This window comes from Corvus moneduloides, chromosome 1 (assembly GCF_009650955.1).
Source record: "Corvus moneduloides isolate bCorMon1 chromosome 1, bCorMon1.pri, whole genome shotgun sequence".
In the NCBI taxonomy this organism is placed as follows: domain Eukaryota; kingdom Metazoa; phylum Chordata; class Aves; order Passeriformes; family Corvidae; genus Corvus; species Corvus moneduloides.
In genome coordinates this window covers 69,178,046-69,197,768 of record NC_045476.1, presented here as the reverse complement: position 1 = coordinate 69,197,768, position 19,723 = coordinate 69,178,046, and the positions used below count along the sequence as shown (strand labels likewise).

Here is a 19,723-nt window from a genome sequence, read left to right as displayed (position 1 = left end):
AATGCTTTGTTGTCTTCTAGAGGATGTATGTGTAGTTCTTCAAACACAAACTATACTTTTTTATTACAAGTTGTTTGTGTTGCAGTAAGTTAGCTTTTCCTTCAGCATCCAGTATACCCATTTTCTTGTTCAACAAAAGCATAAACCAATAAACAAAATATATAACATAGTTGCTGGTTGGTGTGTATTTGTTTTGTATGTTACTAATGTACTGTAAAAACTTTATTCAGTCCTAAGACCTATTTTTATAGTTTTAATATGTCTTTGGCAGCTATTTGTTACAAGAACAGGCATTTGTTAAAACAACATGCAAAACTTCACTCAGTCTCTATTTACATATAAGTAGGCCTTGCAGCATTATTAGCAGAGTACTTGTGTATAGAGTAGAATCTGATAAGGTCTGAAATACCCTTCTTTCATTAGTGTCTTCATTTGAATTGTAGCAGCTGCAAGAAGAGATCAGGTCATGAATCAGCAAGTGTATCTTTTCTTAAACTATAGCAGTAATTCATTTTTTACCTGAGTGTATGATACCAGACACTGACAGAAAGAAACATTAACTAAATGTGTAATACAATTGTTTGAGGTTTGTGTTTAACTGGTCAGAAGTATTGGAACTGTGACAAAAGTTTTATTTCTTTGTTGGTGCAAGCTAGAAATTAAAATTGTAATTTAAAAATCTATTTCTCACAATATTTAATTCCTTGGTCTCAGCTTCTTGCAAAATCTTCTACTTCTTTCTTCTGAAGTTCATTCACATAAATATAGTGTATAGATGATAACTTTACAGTAGCCCGCATTTACATTATATTATTTTCTTTGCAACTATTCTTTTCTGACACTGTGGTCCCCAGAAAGGCTCTAGTGCTTGGGGACAAGTGTCACAAGATGAAATGGTGCAACCTCAAAGTGGGAGTGAGGTCAGTAAATGAGAATCTTTCTAGGAACATTAGAGGAATCACAAGCAAAATGTTACAGGAGTAACAGTTTCAAGCAGTATGCAAAATGACTGCCTGATTTATTTTTGGTCTTTTCCTCTCTTTGCAGAACTGCATTAATCTGAAACCTGGGTTTATCATGTTCAAAGTACTGTTTCCTTGGAAATACTCTATAAAATTAAACTTGTTTTCAATTTGAAATGAAAGACTCAAAGTGTCTATGGCATATTTTGAAACATTTAAATAGATTAACATCTCATTTCTTATTGTGATTGTGCAGACAATAAGGATCTTGAATTGGCACGTTTCTACAAAATTTTAATGCAGAGTAACTATATTAAAGATAAATGTAGGTACCTTTTTACTGTGCCTTATTTCTGGCCTCCTAGTGTCAGCGAACACAGTGTAGAAAACTATCGGAGAACGTTATTCAAACTTTTTATGTCATTGCAGGTCAGTTGCCATATAGAAATTCATTGAGTCTTCAAGTTCCTGCAGATGATACAGTTTTTTCTATTTGTCCTTTTTCTAAGATACAAACATAATGATAAACTATACCTGTCACATAGCTTAAATTTTTTTTCAGTGTTAATTCTACTTTTCTTAAAAGTCAATGCATTCAAAACAGTAGGGTGTTTTCAGTTGCCTTATTTATGGCTATACACACCTGGTAGTGCTTTGTCTTAGGTTCCCTACAGATATTATGGTAACTTAGGTTTTAACACTGTATGGTTGAAGTTGCTTTCTTTAAATGTATAGCATGTAGGGAGTAAGACACCATGTTGATTACTTGCTTTCTGCAGCACCAAAAGAGGTTTTTTTGAAGCATCATGCAGCAGTTCCCCAGGTTATAATGTCTTCAGTGGCATGTGTAGGCACAATGGAAGTCAGAAGGAATCTGACTTTTTGCAGATAGCAGGTGAAATTTCTGTAGTAGGGAGGCTATTAAATAATATGTCAATATCTGCTAAATTATTTTAGTTGTCTTTATAAATACAGTATGGAATTTCTGGTGTTTTGTTTCTTTTTTTTTTTTTTTTGCTAGAGAAGTGGTTATTTAGTACTTAAATTTATCTTTAGCCTTTTGGAGGTATCCGTGATTTGGTATAGTTTTTGAGATTCTGTATTCCTTTCTATGGAATGAGCAGGATAGGAGATAATTAACCTGAGTTCCAATTTTTATCAACTTTATATTGAAAGATCTTCTATATACCTTCAACATAGTGGCTAAAAGATCTAATGGAACAGTTATAAGTAAAAATCAGAGTTGTGTCTCTTTCTTGGTTTTTAATTTCTCCATCTTCTAGCATCTGCAGTTCTGTGCCATCTCTTACTGCTGTTTTTTCCTGCTGTTTGGCTCTGGCTGTTTTTATTTCTCACAATTAGTCTATTCAGGCATCCAAGTAGAAACTTTAGGCTCCAGCAAAAATGTAAACTTAGCTCTTTGACTAGAAAAATTCTTGAGGAGACAATACTTATTGTGAGCTTTCTCCTTCTTAAACATTTCTCTGCAAAGAAGCCTAGGCTTTTTAGTATGGGATACAGGGAAGAAGTTGGTATTATAGTGCCTTTATTTTTTGAAATTTTCTCTTTTGCTTTTTGGTAAAAAAATTGGTAAAAAGTTTTTAAATTCTGTGGTTTTGTGGTATTCGTCAAGTTTCTATATGTCTTGTGAAATGTAAACTAGAAAATGTGCTGAGATACTTAAATTGTAACCTATATCTTAATTGAACTGGACTGGAACAAGAATAAATACCATTTGAAATGAGGAAACTTTGCAAAATGCACTTGCTTTCTTGGTCCTTAATACCAATTTGGCTGGACTTTAAATTGTTTTCCAGCTATAGTTTCTTATTTCAGTCTCTCATGGGTTGATTTCATGCCTTCCATGAGTGGTTGTTGGTTATTTTGTGAGCTCCTATACGAGTTGAGCATATTAATGAGGTGATGAGTAGCAGCCAGTGGGACTGAAATTGCTCAGAAAGAGGGGCTGCTTAATGCAGCAGGCCCCAGGCCACTTTGTTCCATTTGCCTAGATAAATGATCCTCCCTCTGGAGCAGCAAGGGATGTGTGTGGGTACGGAGCTGAGGTGGAGGACAGTCCTCAGGTACTGAGGGAGGCAGCATCAGAACCACACCATTGTTTGCCCTCTCTGGTCTCTCAAACCACTCTGTGTCAGGTCCATTTTTGGAAGGTGCAACAGGATGGACTGAGGGTGCTGCTTCGTGGTGCTGACACCCCTGCTTCCCAAGGACAGAGCTCTTCTGGCCTGACATAGCTACAGACAGGAAGAACAGGCCCACTGAGACTCTCTCCTAGACCAAATCTATTGATATGACAGGACAGCAAGAAGTGCATCATGAACTGACTTAGAATACTCTGGGCCTGCATTGCACCTGGGCTGCTTGTTGTGCTGCCCATCATTTTTGTCGTAAACTAAGGGAGGAAAACTTAAATACATAGCTCTGCCACTCTTCTGATCCTGAGGTGCATGAAATGTGAACTTTCAGCAGTAAGCAGGAGGACAGTTTATGTACTTCCTCCCACTGAAGCAAGTCTTTTTGCAGACCCTGACTCTTGACCTAAACAAGGGTTAAGTGTCTTAAAAAAACAAACAAAAAGGTTGATTTGAGTCTGTGAAGGTTACAGGTGTGAGGAAAAGGTAAGAAAGTTACATGTTGGAGTTTGGCATAAATACAACTCCTGTTAATAAATTTTAGAGCATTTAAAGCCTGTCTGTCTTAGTATAGTTTTACCCCTCAGTTTAGTGCACTAATCTAGTTGAACATGAGATCAGCTATCTATCAACTATAAAAAATAATAAATTAGCTTAATTGATGGGCCTTTAATTTCACTCGGTTCAAACCATAAGTTGAAGATATTCCTTTTGCCTTGTGAAAGATATCTATAGTAAATTTATTAATTATTTGGAATGTTAGTAATCTAACTTTAGTTTCTATTAGTAGCAATTATCCTTCACGAAATGGTGTTAACATTTTGAGTAGGTTTAAATGAATCCCAGGGAAAAATACCTGTTGTTGAACATCCATATTCTTACTGAGATGGTGTCAGTGCCTAGTGCTTTCTAGTCATTGCCAGTGGGTAAAGATTCTTTGTTCCCAGCTGTATTAAGTAGAGTGTGTCTGTTTTTACAGCTGTTACTGAGTTAAAGAGGAGGCTTGGAAGTTAGGATATCTGAGGAAGAAGACAGTGGTGATACGAAAATGTTGCCTAGACAATTATTTTCTGTCTAACATTTTACATTTTTGTGTAACCTTAGTCTTGTTACTCTAAAAATACTGCATCAAAACCTTGATTGGGATGAAGAGTTTTTAATATGACTTGCATTCAAAGGCTTTTTGCAGTCAGTGGAGTTCAAATTATCGAAAATGGTTTTTAGAAGTAAACATCCTTTATTTAATGAACAAGAGATTTTCAGTCTTTACATGAGTATCTTTCGTGTGTCACACCCCGGACTATGCTAATAACAAATCTGCTTTTATTATTTAAGACAAAATCAAGGGGTTTCCACTTGTTGCTTTGATTTCTAATTGTTTCATTGAATCTGCTGCTGCAGTGGTGCCTAATTTTGCTGCAGCAAAGACTAATCCTTTTGTTTGTTGCCCTTTGCTTCAGCTCTTCAGTATTTTTAAATCTAAAATCTGCTATATATGGTTCTGAGGCTCCATTTCATACTGGTATGTTTGAGGGAGAGGAAGATGGTATTATCATACATTAGAAATTATCAGAGGAGGGCTTTGTAAGAATGAAGTATAGAAGCAGGTAAGATAACTGTTGGAAGTGATCATAGAAAAAGCAGAAAGCCCTGTTACACAGTTAAGCGTATCACTTCTGAGATGTCCTGCTCAGTTTCATTCTATGTCGAAAGCATTTTAAATAGCAGATGAACCTACACTTCCAAGTGGAATAGTTGCTTAAAAATTGCATTTTATTAGATGGAAATACAAAGGTCATGTTTGTTGACTTAAGCTATTTTCAGATTGCCACAGGTGAATATTTTATTTTCATACAGTTTATTTTTTCATAGCAAATTCATGTTAACTAATGTTAACTGTGTCAAAATATTTTGAATGATTTGATAACTAGGAAGTGTAGGTTTGAGTGATTTTTGGATGCTTGTTTTAGTTGATGGGAGGGTTGCTTTATTTTGGGCAAGGGACAACGGTGAAAGCCTAGCTTTTAATTTTGCTGTTTCTCTTTTTGTATTCCTGTTGTCTTGGTAATGGCATTAGTTTTGCTTAAGAAACAAGCAAAATTGATTTTGCTGACTTCCAGTAGTGTTATTTGGGTGTGAGGAAATTCTTCATTTCACCTTTCCAGTATTTGCTATTAAATTGTTAGTAATTGTACTGGACACTGACTTCATTAAAACCACCTTTTGTAAAGCTGGCTTTTGGACTTTATTTCAGGTTACTGGTTGGTATAGTACAAATATTTCCCTCTCCTTAGTTTGCCATCAGATTACCAACAGCTGAGTGCCATTGCTGGTAAATTTCTCAAGTTAACATTCTGCTCTACAATCCAGGCCTTTAATGTTTCAGTGTGATCTTTTCGTACGTGCTGTTCAAGGATGCCTTTTGCTGCTAAAATAATGCAGTGTTGCATGTATTTTATAAAATTACTCATTCCAGTTTGTCTGCAAAACATCATTAGGTATGTTGAAGATAATGAAATTGGTATGTGTGTGGCCGTACCCCTACTTTCAAAATAAGATGTGACCTTTCGCTTTCTTTGTTCATGCTTTAAACATTATAGCTACATTATTCTCCATTGATAACCCAGGATGCCAAAAAGAGAAGTTGTCCTTACCTCCTGCAGAGACAGGATCTGTCCATATTAAACCATATATGCTGGGAATTCCTTTTCAGCTTCCTTGTTCTTATGCCACTATTAAGTGGCCTCTCAGCAGCTTAATTGGTATATGATTAATCAGCATAGTGTTTCTTGGCAATGTTCCACATACATATGTATTTTTGTAAGAGATAGATACATTTCTTTTGTTCTTTCATTTTTAGTTACATGGGAATTGGGCTTTCTGCACAGGGTGTGAACATGAACAGACTACCAGGTAAGTTTCAGTTACTTACATTGATTTTAAAATATGATTCACCTTCAGTAAGCAAGAGAGTGTAGCATGACACCTCTGTGTTGTATCTGTTACTGGAGTTATGTAACACTTGCAGCTGAAAAGTTTAACTTTTACTGTACGTTTGTGCCTGTACTACATCCATCAGCTCTTACTGTTATTTATAACATCATGCAGCTACTTTTTAGAAAACAAATACATTTTAAAATTTTCATCATGGTTCCTGATAAAAATGAAGCTGTAGATTCCTGTGCTCTGTAAACTGGATTTCAATGAGCTACTATGATAAAAACTTCTGTCAAACATGGAAAGAACTCTCCTTCTGTCACTTTCTGTACCTTTACCTTTCCAACCTTAATAGTAAGAGTGTGTAGCCTAGTTTTACATGTTGGCTGTTCCAATGACCTGCATGATCAGGGACGCTGTCTAGTTAACAATTGTCTGATTGTAGTATTGTCTGATTGTAGTATCTCTGAATAGTACTTAAGGAAGTTTTGTGTGTGTATACATAAAATACTGGGTTTTTAACAGATCTTTAAATGTGTAAAAATTATCCACCCAAAACAAACCAGTTGGCTTCCTTGAAATTACCAAAATACAAAACTATGTTGAATTGACCTTTGAGTATCTGCATTCTCTTACTTTTGAATTTTAACTTTCTTAACAAAATGCTCTGGTAGAGATTCATATGATGACTGCAAGTCCCTGTTATACTGTGAGCCCACCTCAGGCTGATGAATTATTAGTGGGTGGCATTAAGTTTATTTTGAATATGATTTAGGATGCTGTAATTGTCAAAGATACTACTAATCAATGTAACTGCAATAATTTGGGGTAGTCTTTAATTTACTGAGAGATGCTTAATGTGGTACTAGCTGAAGCTACTGATGATAAAGATTAAGGGTCTAAATGTGGAAGATACTTTCAAATTAACCTACTAGGCAGCAGCTTGACAGAAGAGGTTCAGTATTAATTTGCAGAGAGTGTAGATAGGTATTTATAAATGAGCACAGACCAAAATTGCTTGCTGTGAATTTCATTGAGTAGTGTAACAGTATGAAGCTTCTTTAAGATTCTACAGCTTCTTCACCTGCAAAATCAGCACCATATTTGCATGCATAATGATTTCCTCTTGGCTGTGATTTTCACCTGTATTGCTAATTTTTTTTCCTTTTATTTAAAATTTATTTTCAGTTTTTGGGGTAGCATAGCTAGTGACACTTTAGTCTGGAGATTCTGTTATTATGCAGAGGCTGCTTGCTGCTGAATAGTCATTGAGAATAATCAGGAGTAGAAATATGTTTCCCCAGAGATGCATGTTTGGTTTTTAGCCAGGAAGAATCTGATTATGACATATGGTAGCAATAGTTTTGCAAAATGAAAGGGAGAACAGGAGAATCTTCACTGCTTTGCTGGGACATGTCAGATCTGTATATAGCTTTTCGAATTTCAGCATTGTAGCTGATTATATTTTTGGTGTTGGTAATTTTGTATGTTTGCTTAAAGAGAAAAATGTGTTTTCTGAATTTGCATTACCTGTTATATACTACAAATGGAATTACTTATTCAGCCATTTTGATAAAAGAAGTTGTCATTTTAAGAATTATACAGGTTTCCTAGATAAGAAATATTAGAAAGCAGAAAGCTGAGCATAGTAATTAACTGTATTAACCTGGTTAGAATATACCAACTTAGTGCAGTCTTTAATTTATTTCATAATAAAGGAAATGAATAAATTGCAAATGCTTTTGTTCTCTAGGTTGGGATAAACATTCATATGGTTACCATGGAGACGATGGACATTCATTCTGTTCCTCTGGAACGGGACAACCTTACGGCCCAACGTTTACTACGGGCGATGTCATTGGTTGTTGTGTCAACCTTATCAATAACACCTGCTTCTACACCAAGAATGGACACAGCCTGGGTATGGAGAAATGCTGCCTTTCACGACAGCATTATGTCTTTTAGTCTGTTGTAAATAGGAGACCCTCTTCACATCGGAAGCAAAGGGCTTGAATAGTTCTTTTGATAGTTTGATAGTCTATGAAGTAATTAAAGAACTAGGAAAAATAACTTCTGTGCCATTTGCACCAACATTCCTTGTGAATTTGGGAGGATTCATCCTATAGCATCTCCTTCCACAGGATCTGCGTTAATGAACTCCACTACTAATTCTGCAAATAATGCTTGAAGTAATAGCTAATAAGAGAACTGAAGATAAGGAGAATGGGTATAGCTAAAATTTATTGCTGCCCTAGGGTAACACCCAGCCTTGACTAAAGCCTTACTTTGGATGCATATTACTTTGAACATATGTTGGAGAAGAGTATCTTTTGGATTCCCAGTCTGGAGTCATTCATAGTTGGGCTAAAGCCATAAATTATACAAGTTGAGCTAAAATTAAGTCCAATAAACTCGTACAGTAAATTGTAGTATTATGCAAAATTGCGAGACAATTTCTGAGTTTGGAGATGTCAGGAGTGGGTGGAGTTAAAAATTTTTATGGAATATCTATTTTAGTTACTTAATGCAATTTAATGAGCAAAGATACATAGTGTAAAAAAAGAAGAAAAAAATTACATCCTGCATTGATGAAGGAGTGGGAGCTTGGGAAGAAATCTTGGAATTGTGATGAAGGGAGCAGGAACTTTGAAGGGATAAAGCTCAAAGAAGAATGAGTTTTTTGTGATGGGTAGAAATGCGATAAGGAAAGGAGAGGGTAGCATGAAATGAAGTAAGATATTGAGATAGGTGTTCTCGAAGTTGCTGTTCTGTTTTCTTACATTGGCAAACACAAAGGAGGTTTGGCAAAATGGGGAAGGATGTTGTTTAAATTCTTTTCCTAGTCTCCCTGAACAAGACTGACATTTTGTTTGCTCAGGCCCTGAGCAAACACATCTGACTTTGGAGTTTTCCTGCCTCTGGTTGCAGCAAGAGTTAGGAGTCTCCTGAGGTCAATTCCAAGTAATCACTTCTGTGATTCTATTCTATGATGATTTAATGTTCCTTCTAAGTTGAATGAGTCTGTATATCTGGACTCAATACCTTGAGACCTAGGGCAGTGAGACTCTTGAACCATGCACTGTGTAGTTGTTTCTTTTGGCATCCTGTTGCAGGATAGATCCAAGTGGAAGATACTGGCTTGTGTTTGCCCTAATCTTTAACTGGGTTAAAGCTGAGAAAAGCAATCTTATCTTATTCCCTTTTTGAAACATTCACAATGTGCCTGCAGGTAAGTTGGATCATTTGATCAGCTAAAGAGACACGAGTGTTCTCACTACTCTTATGGTCACATGAAAGCAGCAAAGAGCTACGAAGGCAAGAGCAGAACCCTCCTTTTCAGTGGAAAACTTAAAGCAGACTGGATTAGGCCAGCTGTGAAACAACAGTGCAAATGATTAAAATCTTGTTTTAGAGGAGACCAAAATGGCATAGGTGAGGAGAGGCTAAAAAAATGTCATCTGTCATAGACTGAGTCTGACAAACACTTTATGGATTTCAGAAGGAAACCTGACAGCTGTCCTGCTGTCATGGGCTTTGCTAGCTTGAGTTTCTGACAGAGGAAAATTGATTCTGTGTTCAGTGGAAAAAGAAATCAGAAATTTTGTCTGTCTCACTGAGTTGTTGCTGCTGCTAGTTGTCCAGCATTCCTGTATATTCATGATTTGGAGGACATTTATGTTTCTTCTCTGGGCCACCTATATGGTCTAGAATATAGGAAGTCTCTGTCTTAGCCTGGGATTTGATGCTGCAAAAAGGGCTAAGCAATTCTCAAGCGAGTTTGAAATCCTGGGTTGAGAAAAAGCCAAAACAAACCCTCCTAAAACCCCCAGTACCTACATATCACGTAGTCGTCATTGATTTGTTATGCCTACAGCCTCCATTTTGGAAAAGAGCAAGTTGGATGTCAAAATTGCCAAATAGAAAAATTTTATAGCTCAGAAAAAGTTAGGGTAAGAGCAGGGAATAAATAAAATGATAGCTTTGAGTTATGATGGGAGAAAACAAAGGAAACAGATTCACTCAGTATGTCATCCTTCTGTCTCAAAAGACGTGGGTAAGGAATCCAGATGCTCTTGAGGTTTGAAATCCTGGTGAAAAATGGAGATGGAAAACAGGGATGGAATTTAGGACAAAAGGTTAAAAGCTTTGTTTTCATCTTAAATTTGAGAAGGTGGTGATACAAAATAAATTGAAGTTTGAAGGGATAAGTGGATTTGAATAATTCTGCATTTAAAAAAAATGCTTGCAACAATAAAGGAAATTCTGAACTACTGTTATTATTTGGCTGTCAGAATCATCAGAAACGTCAGATTACTGATGTTTATTTTTCAACTGAAAGCTCTCCTATCCCCTGAAATTGCCCAAAGTTCCTGAAGTGTATAGAGGTCATATTTTTCTCTAATCCTGAGACAGCAAAATCATTCCCTTGGTTTTACGGGTAGATGGATGCTTGTAATTATGTAACAAGATATTAAGCTGTTCTGTTTGAAAACCAAAGCATGTTGGTGTGGATTAGAGTGAAACATTTGCAGGCTGGTTTGGAGTATTATAGACATGTGCTGCTTGTGTAAAGATTGTGAGTATTTACAAAGAAAAGTAATAGCAAACACCATTAAATCTTGATGTTGCAGCATTGTGACATGCAAGTGAAAAAGTATTTTCAGATATCCTTACTTTTCTTTTTAAATTTAATATGTAGCTAGAACTTTCATACTTTTTAATCTGCATATCTGTATGGTTTGCTAAATCTTATGACCTATTTTGAAAAAATTAAGGGCAATTTAAGTATTTTTGAATGACAATTACTTTTTGCCAAATACTGCAGTTTATTATTTAAAAACATGAATTGTGCTTAAGCATCGTGGATTTCACCATACTTAACTCATTTCTGAGATTGATTGGGTGAGTTTTCTGAACATACAATGATACATTTAAGAAAATAAGGCTAGAATCCAGACACATGGAAATTAATCTTAATTTTCTCTTTATTACAGGCATCGCTTTCACAGATTTACCGGTAAGATAAGTGCATTTTCAGAGTTTCCCTTTGTGTCATAAACAGATGTTTCAGATCAAACTAGCATTTTCCTTATGCTTGTTGGAATTAGTGTGATAATCTTTGTAGCCAATTTAATATCAGATATTCTCATCGTCATTTCAGTGGTGATTTGTTAATTGAAGGAGAAAGTGTTTTGGTTTTACACCAATCCTTACAAGAGGTTTTCCTTTTCAGGTTTTTAACAGGCAGTTCTAGTGAAAGTTTCAGCAGAAAGTAATACATGCAAATAGTTATTACATACTTGGCACATTCAAGCCTTACATACAATGTCAGAGCTGTATTAAACACCAACATGGTAGATGGCTGCTTGAGACATGGTTGCTGTAACTCATTCTTGATGCCTGATTTTCACAATCTTTGCTTCATAAAATCGAATGTATCAAATTACTTTTTTTTTTTTAAAGCTGCACATATCTGAAGTCTTGCAGCTTTTGAGTCAATTAAACTGTGCTTTCCTTAAAACTGGCGTCTGTTCCCTATACTGCTGATACAGGCGTGATACTGCACTCCAGTTCATTTCTGATTTAATCTGTTTAAAGTGCGGTGTGTGATGCACATCCATCTGGCCAGCCACTCCCTTTCTGTGGCCTTAAGAGGCAAGGACAGATATTAAGGAAAAATGAAGTCAGTAACCCAAGGAGTCTCTTAGTCCTACCACAGGGTTGAGTGTTTTGTGTAGGAAACCACTGCCCATGTCCTGGATTTTTGGGATGCTAGCAGGGCTCCTTGCTAGCACATGGTGCCAGCTCAGGAAAACTGACACTATAATCTGAAGTGTGAAGCTAAACCCCTTGTTGGAATCAATGGTTTTCATCTCATTAAAAGATTTGAGACTTGCAGTTTATTGATTATTTTAGACTAGATAACAGTATGAGCATGTTTCTTTGGAAAAGCAAACAGTGTATATGTGAAAATAGAGGCAAGATTGGCTTGGGCATGGTTTGAGCAACCAGAGTATTTTTCATTTCACTGGCTTTGCTGGGCTTCGGAGTTCCTACTGACCTGCATGTTGATAACTTCTTACTGATAGCTTTAATTTATTTAGCATATGGTTCTGTAGATGAACATACCATTTTACCATACCACCATTGTCTGCAGTGTAATTATGATGTAGGCATATTTATTAAATTAATGTTAAAAAAATTTTTATACTAGCTCCCCCCACCCCCCCAAATGACCCCAGCAACAAAACCCCATTCATGCAACTGATTGCCTTGCCATGGCTGAGGTGTTCATTGCACTTAAGAAAATTACTTTTATCCCAACAGGCAGATTTTACCTTTCTCATATTTGGCATATTTCAAATATGCATGGAGAAAATAAAATAAAACTGAGACAACAATAAGTGCTATAATGTATTTTCCTAGATACAAGTCCAGGAATTCATGAGAACTTCAATGCACTGTTACAGTTCTTGTTAGGCACTATACTTGGATTTTGAGGATATTGAGTTTTCTGTCCTGTCAGTTCTTACCACTAAAAGTCAGTGACATTTTAAGTATTTCACCCCAAAAGGAAAATGGCCCACTTTGTAAGTTTAATTTCTGTTCTGTTTTTAAAAGAAAAAACCAAGCCTTTAAAAACCATCGAAAATTGTTACTTAGTATTTTGTGAAATTGAACGCAAATGTTGTAATGTTTAGCACAGTTTACAAAGTGTATTTTCTGACTAGAACGTCAGTAAGATTTTCTTCTTTCAAACTAAGAAAACATTTTGACCACTGGGAATAAAATTAGTCAGTCATTGCATTGTTGTATTGGCAGAAGCTGCTTTTACTGCTGGAACACACTACTAGAAGCGGTGGGGATATTACTAGAGATTTAAAAATCCCCACAACAGTGGGGATTTTAGGATAAGTGTCAAAAACTAATTAAAATATTTTTTGCAGCCAAACTTGTACCCTACAGTAGGGCTTCAAACACCAGGAGAGGTTGTGGATGCTAATTTTGGACAACACCCATTTGTATTTGATATTGAAGACTATATGCGAGAGTGGAGAACCAAAATTCAAGCACAGATTGACAGATTTCCAATAGGAGATCGGGAAGGAGAGTGGCAAACAATGATTCAGAAGTAAGACTTGTAATATTAATTTTTTTAGAAGTTGTTAATTGCATGTTTTCAGAGATCTTTAAAACATTCTTTCTATTGTCTCACGGAAAAAGTGATAGATACTATTAAAAAATAGTACAAGTAATTTTGTTACCAGGTTTGATAACTGTGCAAATGGGAACATGAATGCATTTTGTGGCAGAGTTGTCTGTGTCATTAATAATTTGGACTTTATAATGATGAGTGTAAGACTTCTGTTCTGATTTGATATGGACTGGGGAGTTTTTAGGAAAGTTGCCGTGGTTGTAATGGGCAGTTTGAATACTCTGGGCTCTGGAAATTTCCCTTTGTGTTCTCAGCCTTCAACATGCCAGGTTAAGTTGTGTCCCATTAGTGTTTCTTGGAAAAATGGTGGTTGTGACTTTGCATTTTTTATTTTTTCAGTGAAAACAAAACTTTACTGTGCAGCAAATTCATTTCAGTGTGGGTAATGAGAAAAAAACCCTCAACTTAATTAGCAGTTGATACTTGAACTGACCCTGCCTTTGGGTGATGAATAATTGTTACTAAAATTCATCACAGTAAAGTTACACGTTTATTATTTTTTTAATGGTTATTTTGTACAGTGTTTTAAAGAATATTCTGGTTCTTAGCTGAATTACTTTTGTCTGACTTGTACAGAAATCTCTGCATTTCAAGTACAATTTTTCAATTCAGTCACCTCTTTTTAGCAAAGGGTTTTTGCATTCAGGAGTTCTTGGTTTCTTACCTGTGTTTAATGAGTATTTCTGAGTTTTGTTATTGTTTATTTTTAGAATGGTATCATCTTACTTAGTTCACCATGGATACTGTGCAACAGCAGAGGCATTCGCCAGATCCACAGACCAGACTGTGCTAGAAGAATTAGCTTCCATTAAGAACAGACAAAGTAAGGCCGGAAAGCACATTGCATCCCTTTTTTCCTCCCTTAAACAAATATTACATGAAGCCTTCTCTTGAGCAGCACTGTAGAATTTGCTTGCAGCACTACTCCATAGCACAGTTCTTTGCTGTCATCTAATGTTACACATGTATGAGCAGCTGGGTACAAAAAAATCTGTGCAGTAATACTTTGTAACTTGTTTGATGTAGCAGATGTGCTAAATTACCTGTTGTCTTTTCTCTTGAATGGAAAGTTGCGATATGTCTGAAACAAATGTGTGTAGTGTCTCTAACTGAGTGTTTATGAGAGCTAATGGTCAGTCACAAACAGGAATATAAAACTTAGTCTTGACAAACATTTATATTTTTACCTGAACTGTGAAAAGGGATTGAGTTTAGAGAATGTTTTATAAGTTAAATGAAACTTGAGTCTTCCTGCTTACAGATGTGATGGGGAAGAGGACATGGAGAAGTAACAGCAGTTCAGTTCTAACTTGCCATGCATGCCAGTGCTGTTTGGCAGCCTGATTGAACAGTGCCTTCCCCTTCCATTTAAATCCCTGACCATAAGCATTTGTGTTACTGTATGACATACAACATGGGGAAACTGCTCTGGTTGTAAAACAACACATTTGTTGGGCTATTTTTCATTTGGATCAGTTTCTCTGCTGGTGGAGAGAGCTGGGAGGCTGTTTGCAGCTTGAGCCAAGTTACAGCCACAGAAGCATCAACTAAAGCAGGGACAGTTGTGAAAGGTTTTACTCAACTGTAACCTGATTGGAAGTATGTGTTGTAGGTGAGAGAGACTAAATTTTTGTTTTTCTTAGTCAAAACTGAACCTGTAGGAGTGGGATGTAATTTGGATGCTCTTGAGTGACAGCAGTTTGGTATGTGCTTATTCATAAAGTTGTGAAAACGAGAAATAAATCACAGAAGAGTGTGTGCAATCTTATTCTAGCTCTAAATGCACAATCTGACTACAAAGCCGTTGGATGCTGGCAGTAAATAAAAATACTGAGTTCTCATTTAGATACATGTAGGTGGAGTGCAGTTCTTAAATTTTCCTGTTGAACATTTTAAGGAAGCATGATCTTTCTTTACACTAACTATTTTTAAGAGGAAAAAAAATCTTGTTGACTGATGGTTGCAGTGTCTTTTAATCGTTAATGTACGTGTATTAATCCATAAGCTGTCCGTTTACCTGATATTGGTTTTGCTGAACAGAAATTCAGAAATTGGTTTTGGCAGGATGAATGGAGAACCCATTGAAACAACATAACAGCTGTATCCAAGTTTACTAGAAAAAAATCCTAATCTCTTATTTGTTTTTTGGTGAACAGGAATTCAGAAATTGGTTTTAGCAGGAAGAATGGGAGAAGCCATTGAAACAACACAACAGTTGTATCCAAGTTTACTAGAAAGAAATCCTAATCTCTTATTTGCATTAAAGTGAGTCTTCAAATTATACAGATGTGTGTTTATAGATGGCACAGTACCTTCTGAGACAAGACAGTTACTCATTTAAAGCTTTCACAAAAGTTTATACAAAGTTAAGCAGTGCTTTTTAGAAAATGTGTATATTTCACTTTTTTATGCTCTTCTTATTTGCTACATGTTTAACTAGGTTTTGTCATCAAGGTCCTGGTTTGCAGCATAATTCACATCTCCCTGTAGACTTGTTCTCTAGAACTAAGTTCTGTAGTTTTTTAAAATGAATTTTAATCCATTTGGGTGTCAAGTAAAACTTAAAATGGAAACTGATACAGTACCACATTCAAGAAGGTTAAGAATTCTGTTGGCATAAGTTAGTCTGTTCCTCCAAAGGGGTGACTGACTTTAAAGATCAGTTTAAATGACCTGTTTCATTCCATGCCACTTTACTAGAAACCTCTGGCTAAAACTGTGGAAATTCCATAATCCCAAAGAGTTCTCTTGGCTTCCCAGGCACACAATAGTCACCTTCATTCTGGAAATTTTACTTGCCAACTGCGCTGTTCTCCAGAATTTTGTATCACATTGCAGTGTTTGAATGTGGAAAAATGTGTTATCTCCTCTAAGAACAAAGCACTTTAATTTTATGTTCAGTTAAGTAACTTGGAATGTGTTTGAAGTCTGTCATGCTCAAGTGCTGAACAGAATTCACGTGATAGTACTCCAGACTTAGCACAGAATTCACAAAATGCGAACATTTTGATGAAAGACTTCACTCAATAGCATCAATTGTATGTTATCTTTCTCTCAATCTGTCTTTCTAAATTTTGCCTGTTCTATTGAGGCTACTGAAGCCTAAAGCGTAAAGCAGGAGTTCTGAGCTTCCTTAAAGTCCATAGTAAAACCTCCTTATCTAAAATGAAATTGACAAAGAGCAACAGCCTCTAAAGGGAAGGTTTGTATGGGAGTTTGCTTTTCAAGTTGTTTTCTAGTGCAGATGTTTAATGTTAAGAGTTACCCTTTAATGCTTAGTTTTGCAGACAGTCAAACTCTGTTCTCATTTACTTTGAGAGAAATGACAGACATGATAACATAACAACATATCTTTCTCAAGAAATAACCTTGCCCCTGCCAATAAAACAGTTAGAACAAGGAAATATGGTTTAAATCTCTAAACTTTGAGGACTTAGTGACAAAGGCTGTCCTCCAAGGATAATATTCCTGTTCTCCTCCCTCACAAATTTGTAATTGTGTATTTTTGGTGGAATGCTCCAGAGCTTATTGACGATTGGGTTACTGACATCCAGCATTTTGTTGAGTCAGACTTGCTCTGTATTTAACACTAAAATAAAATCATTGCTATCGTTGGTAATTTGAAATGTGTAAATGGTTTTATTAGCTTAACTTTTTGCCTTTTGTTTAGGGTGCGCCAGTTCATAGAGATGGTGAATGGTACAGACAGTGAAGTGCGGTGTTTGGGAGGCCACAGTCCAAAATCTCAAGATAGTTACCCTGTTAGCCCACGGTCATTCAGTAGTCCTAGCATGAGTCCCAGCCATGGAATGAATATTCACAATTTGGCAACAGGCAAAGGGAGCAGCACACATTTTACTGGTAAGTTCACGTGGAGGATCGACCACATAGGTTTGGGCATACCACACCATGTGGTTTTTTTTTGGTTGGTTTGTGGGGTTTTTTTTGGGGGGTTTTTTTGGTGGGTTTTTTTTTTTTTTGGGTTTTTTTTTTTTTTTTTTTTTTTTTGGTTTTTTTTTTTTAAACTTAAGATTTTATGGTGGATGCTTTGTGTAACAGTATAATTTTAATGATTAAAATACGTGATTTCCAGTCACTGGGCAGACCAAAAGTTTCATCACATAATTTTTGCACGTGCTTTACTTCTTGCAAAATAGATTGCTACCAGTTTCTAAGAAGTGCTTCCCTCTGGGAGATGGAAGGTTGTGACATAAATTTCTGTTGTCCTTTTGATGATAATTTATGACTTGGGCAAGATGGTTTAAATCCATTAAGTAGTGCATATGATCCATTTCCTGTGGTGTCGATGGAGAAGTCAGAATACCTGTGGTTGAGCAGGAAACACCAGAAGCTGGGTGTATGGTTGGGTAAAAGACATCCTGCTGGCAGCCACATTTCAGTCTGCTCAGTTGAAACATTTCTTAGAGCATTTAGATAATGGGAAATCTTCCCTGGGAAGCCATGAATGTTCAGAGCTGCCCCAAGCTTATGGGAAGGTGCCTTCCAAAGCGCCCCTGCTGAGAGGAAGCTGAGCACGTTAAAATGGTAAGACTCTTAAGGTAGCAGAGACCATCAGCTTTCACTTCTGTTTAATTTCCAAATCCAAACTAGAGCTGATTGGGGGTGCTTCATTTATCTTTTTTTTCCTCTGGAATGGAGTGGAAAGCCAGTGTAGCCTGGCCATCGTAATTCCTGCTGCCCGTGGAAGGACAACAGCAGCTTCGCATTTCTTTCTGCTGTGTCAAGAGAGTGCCATCACATGTGCCAGTGGAGAGCCACTCACATTTTCTGGTTGTTCTTCAGGTGGTTATTGGGATGTATTGTAGAAAGTACCTGTAACTCTTCTAATTTTGAAAATAGAGGCAGGTTGATGAATGTATTATTAGAATTGATGTTTGGGATTTTGTAAATGGCAGCAGCTGTTTTCTTTATAATAAGCCCTTCTTGTGACCTGTTTTATTTTAGAACATACTAGGGAGCTCTTGGTTTGATGGAACTGGCAATTACATGTGTGCTTCAAGTAGTAGTTTTCCTATTATATTTTAGAAGGGTCAGAAGAGATTTTAGCTAGGCATTGTAATTTCACAATATGGTATAATTTTATTTAGCAAAGCACAGTATTAACAATTAAAATAATTACATGGTGAAGGAGGGAGGTTGTGTGTAAGTATAGCAACGTGCAAAGTATTCAGCACTGAATTCTACTGCACATTTATCACAAGAATTCCATGATCAGGAATTAGTAATGTTTGCTTCCATTCATAATGATTACAGTGGCCTAGAAAAGATTTTGAATGCATCCATTCTAAAAAGCTCTTCTACATTGGTGCAGTTTTCTGTGTTACCAGTGTATTAGTACAGCTGGAAAAACCTTCTCGTGTCTGTGTTCATACCTGGTAAATAATGCTTAACTTCTGTACTCCAGAAGCCTTAAAGGTTCAAATACCTGAAACATGGAGGTAAAGTACTTGAGTTTGTGTGACAAATTCAGCATACTTGTTCCTGGTCAGTAAACACTATACTTACATCATTTTTCCTACAAACTTACCTGTAAGTACTGCTTCATGGCTACAGTGGTTAAAACTTTCTTTCAGGGTTTGAAAGTAGTTGCAGTAATGGAGTAATATCAAATAAAGCGCATCAGTCTTACTGTCACAGTAAACACACAACCACCAGCTTGAATGTACCAGAGCTCAACAACATAAATGTATCAAGATCACAGCAGGTTAACAGCTATTCCAGGTAAATAAACTTTAGATGCCTCTAAATTACATTAAGGCTTGTATTGTCCACATGTTTGCATTGCAGGGAAGAGTTTTCAGTGGGATTTGATGTGGTTGATTTTTTTTCTCCGAAGGACATTGAAACACGGTGTAAGGGGCCAACAGCTTGTGATAACTGTGGTTGTTTTGACAGTTCAGCCTCAATAGACCTTTTTCTCCTTTTGGGTTAAAGAAATGAAATGGACAAAAGTAAATTATGTTGCTTATAGCTATGGTCAGTTTTGAAGTTGCATAGTGAAGGTTAATTAGCTCTTTGGCACTTAGGATTTTAATTTGAGCCACTGACACTGATTTGAGTGTGTTGCACGTAGGTAATGAAAAGTTTTCCAGATACTGTCCATTTGTGGCAGTATCTGCAAAGTAAACACAATTGAGATGCATGTGAAGTGTGCATTCTCTTTCACTGTATACACCAGGATTGTTTGCCTATGCCAGTCGCTGTCACAAGTGCAAACACGTTCAATTCAGTGAATGAAAATAAATCTATTAATCAGGGTTAATATGGTTATTCATAACCAGTAAATATCAGATAGCTCTAGGTTGTGTGGATGCAGCAGAACCTAATTTGATGTGAAATGCAACAGCACTGAGCTGCATTGTCCAAAATGGATTCCCAAAACTACTGCATAGGATGTGATGATGTGGTGGTGATGACCAAAACTATTTTAGTTG

The 19,723-nt window shown here is 36.4% G+C and overlaps 1 protein-coding gene across 2 annotated transcripts in view; it reads left to right on the top strand.

The window, feature by feature from the left end:
- Window positions 1–19,723, top strand: part of RANBP9 (RAN binding protein 9) — a 38,979-nt gene that overhangs the window by 13,912 nt on the left and 5,344 nt on the right. For both annotated transcript variants that reach the window (XM_032114693.1, XM_032114701.1), the window contains exons 3-10: window positions 5,976–6,028; window positions 7,806–7,973; window positions 11,047–11,069; window positions 13,000–13,184; window positions 13,979–14,091; window positions 15,425–15,533; window positions 16,939–17,129; window positions 18,863–19,010. In XM_032114693.1, coding sequence (XP_031970584.1) covers window positions 5,976–6,028; window positions 7,806–7,973; window positions 11,047–11,069; window positions 13,000–13,184; window positions 13,979–14,091; window positions 15,425–15,533; window positions 16,939–17,129; window positions 18,863–19,010 — 990 coding nt within the window. The remainder of the gene's footprint in view (window positions 1–5,975; window positions 6,029–7,805; window positions 7,974–11,046; window positions 11,070–12,999; window positions 13,185–13,978; window positions 14,092–15,424; window positions 15,534–16,938; window positions 17,130–18,862; window positions 19,011–19,723) is intronic.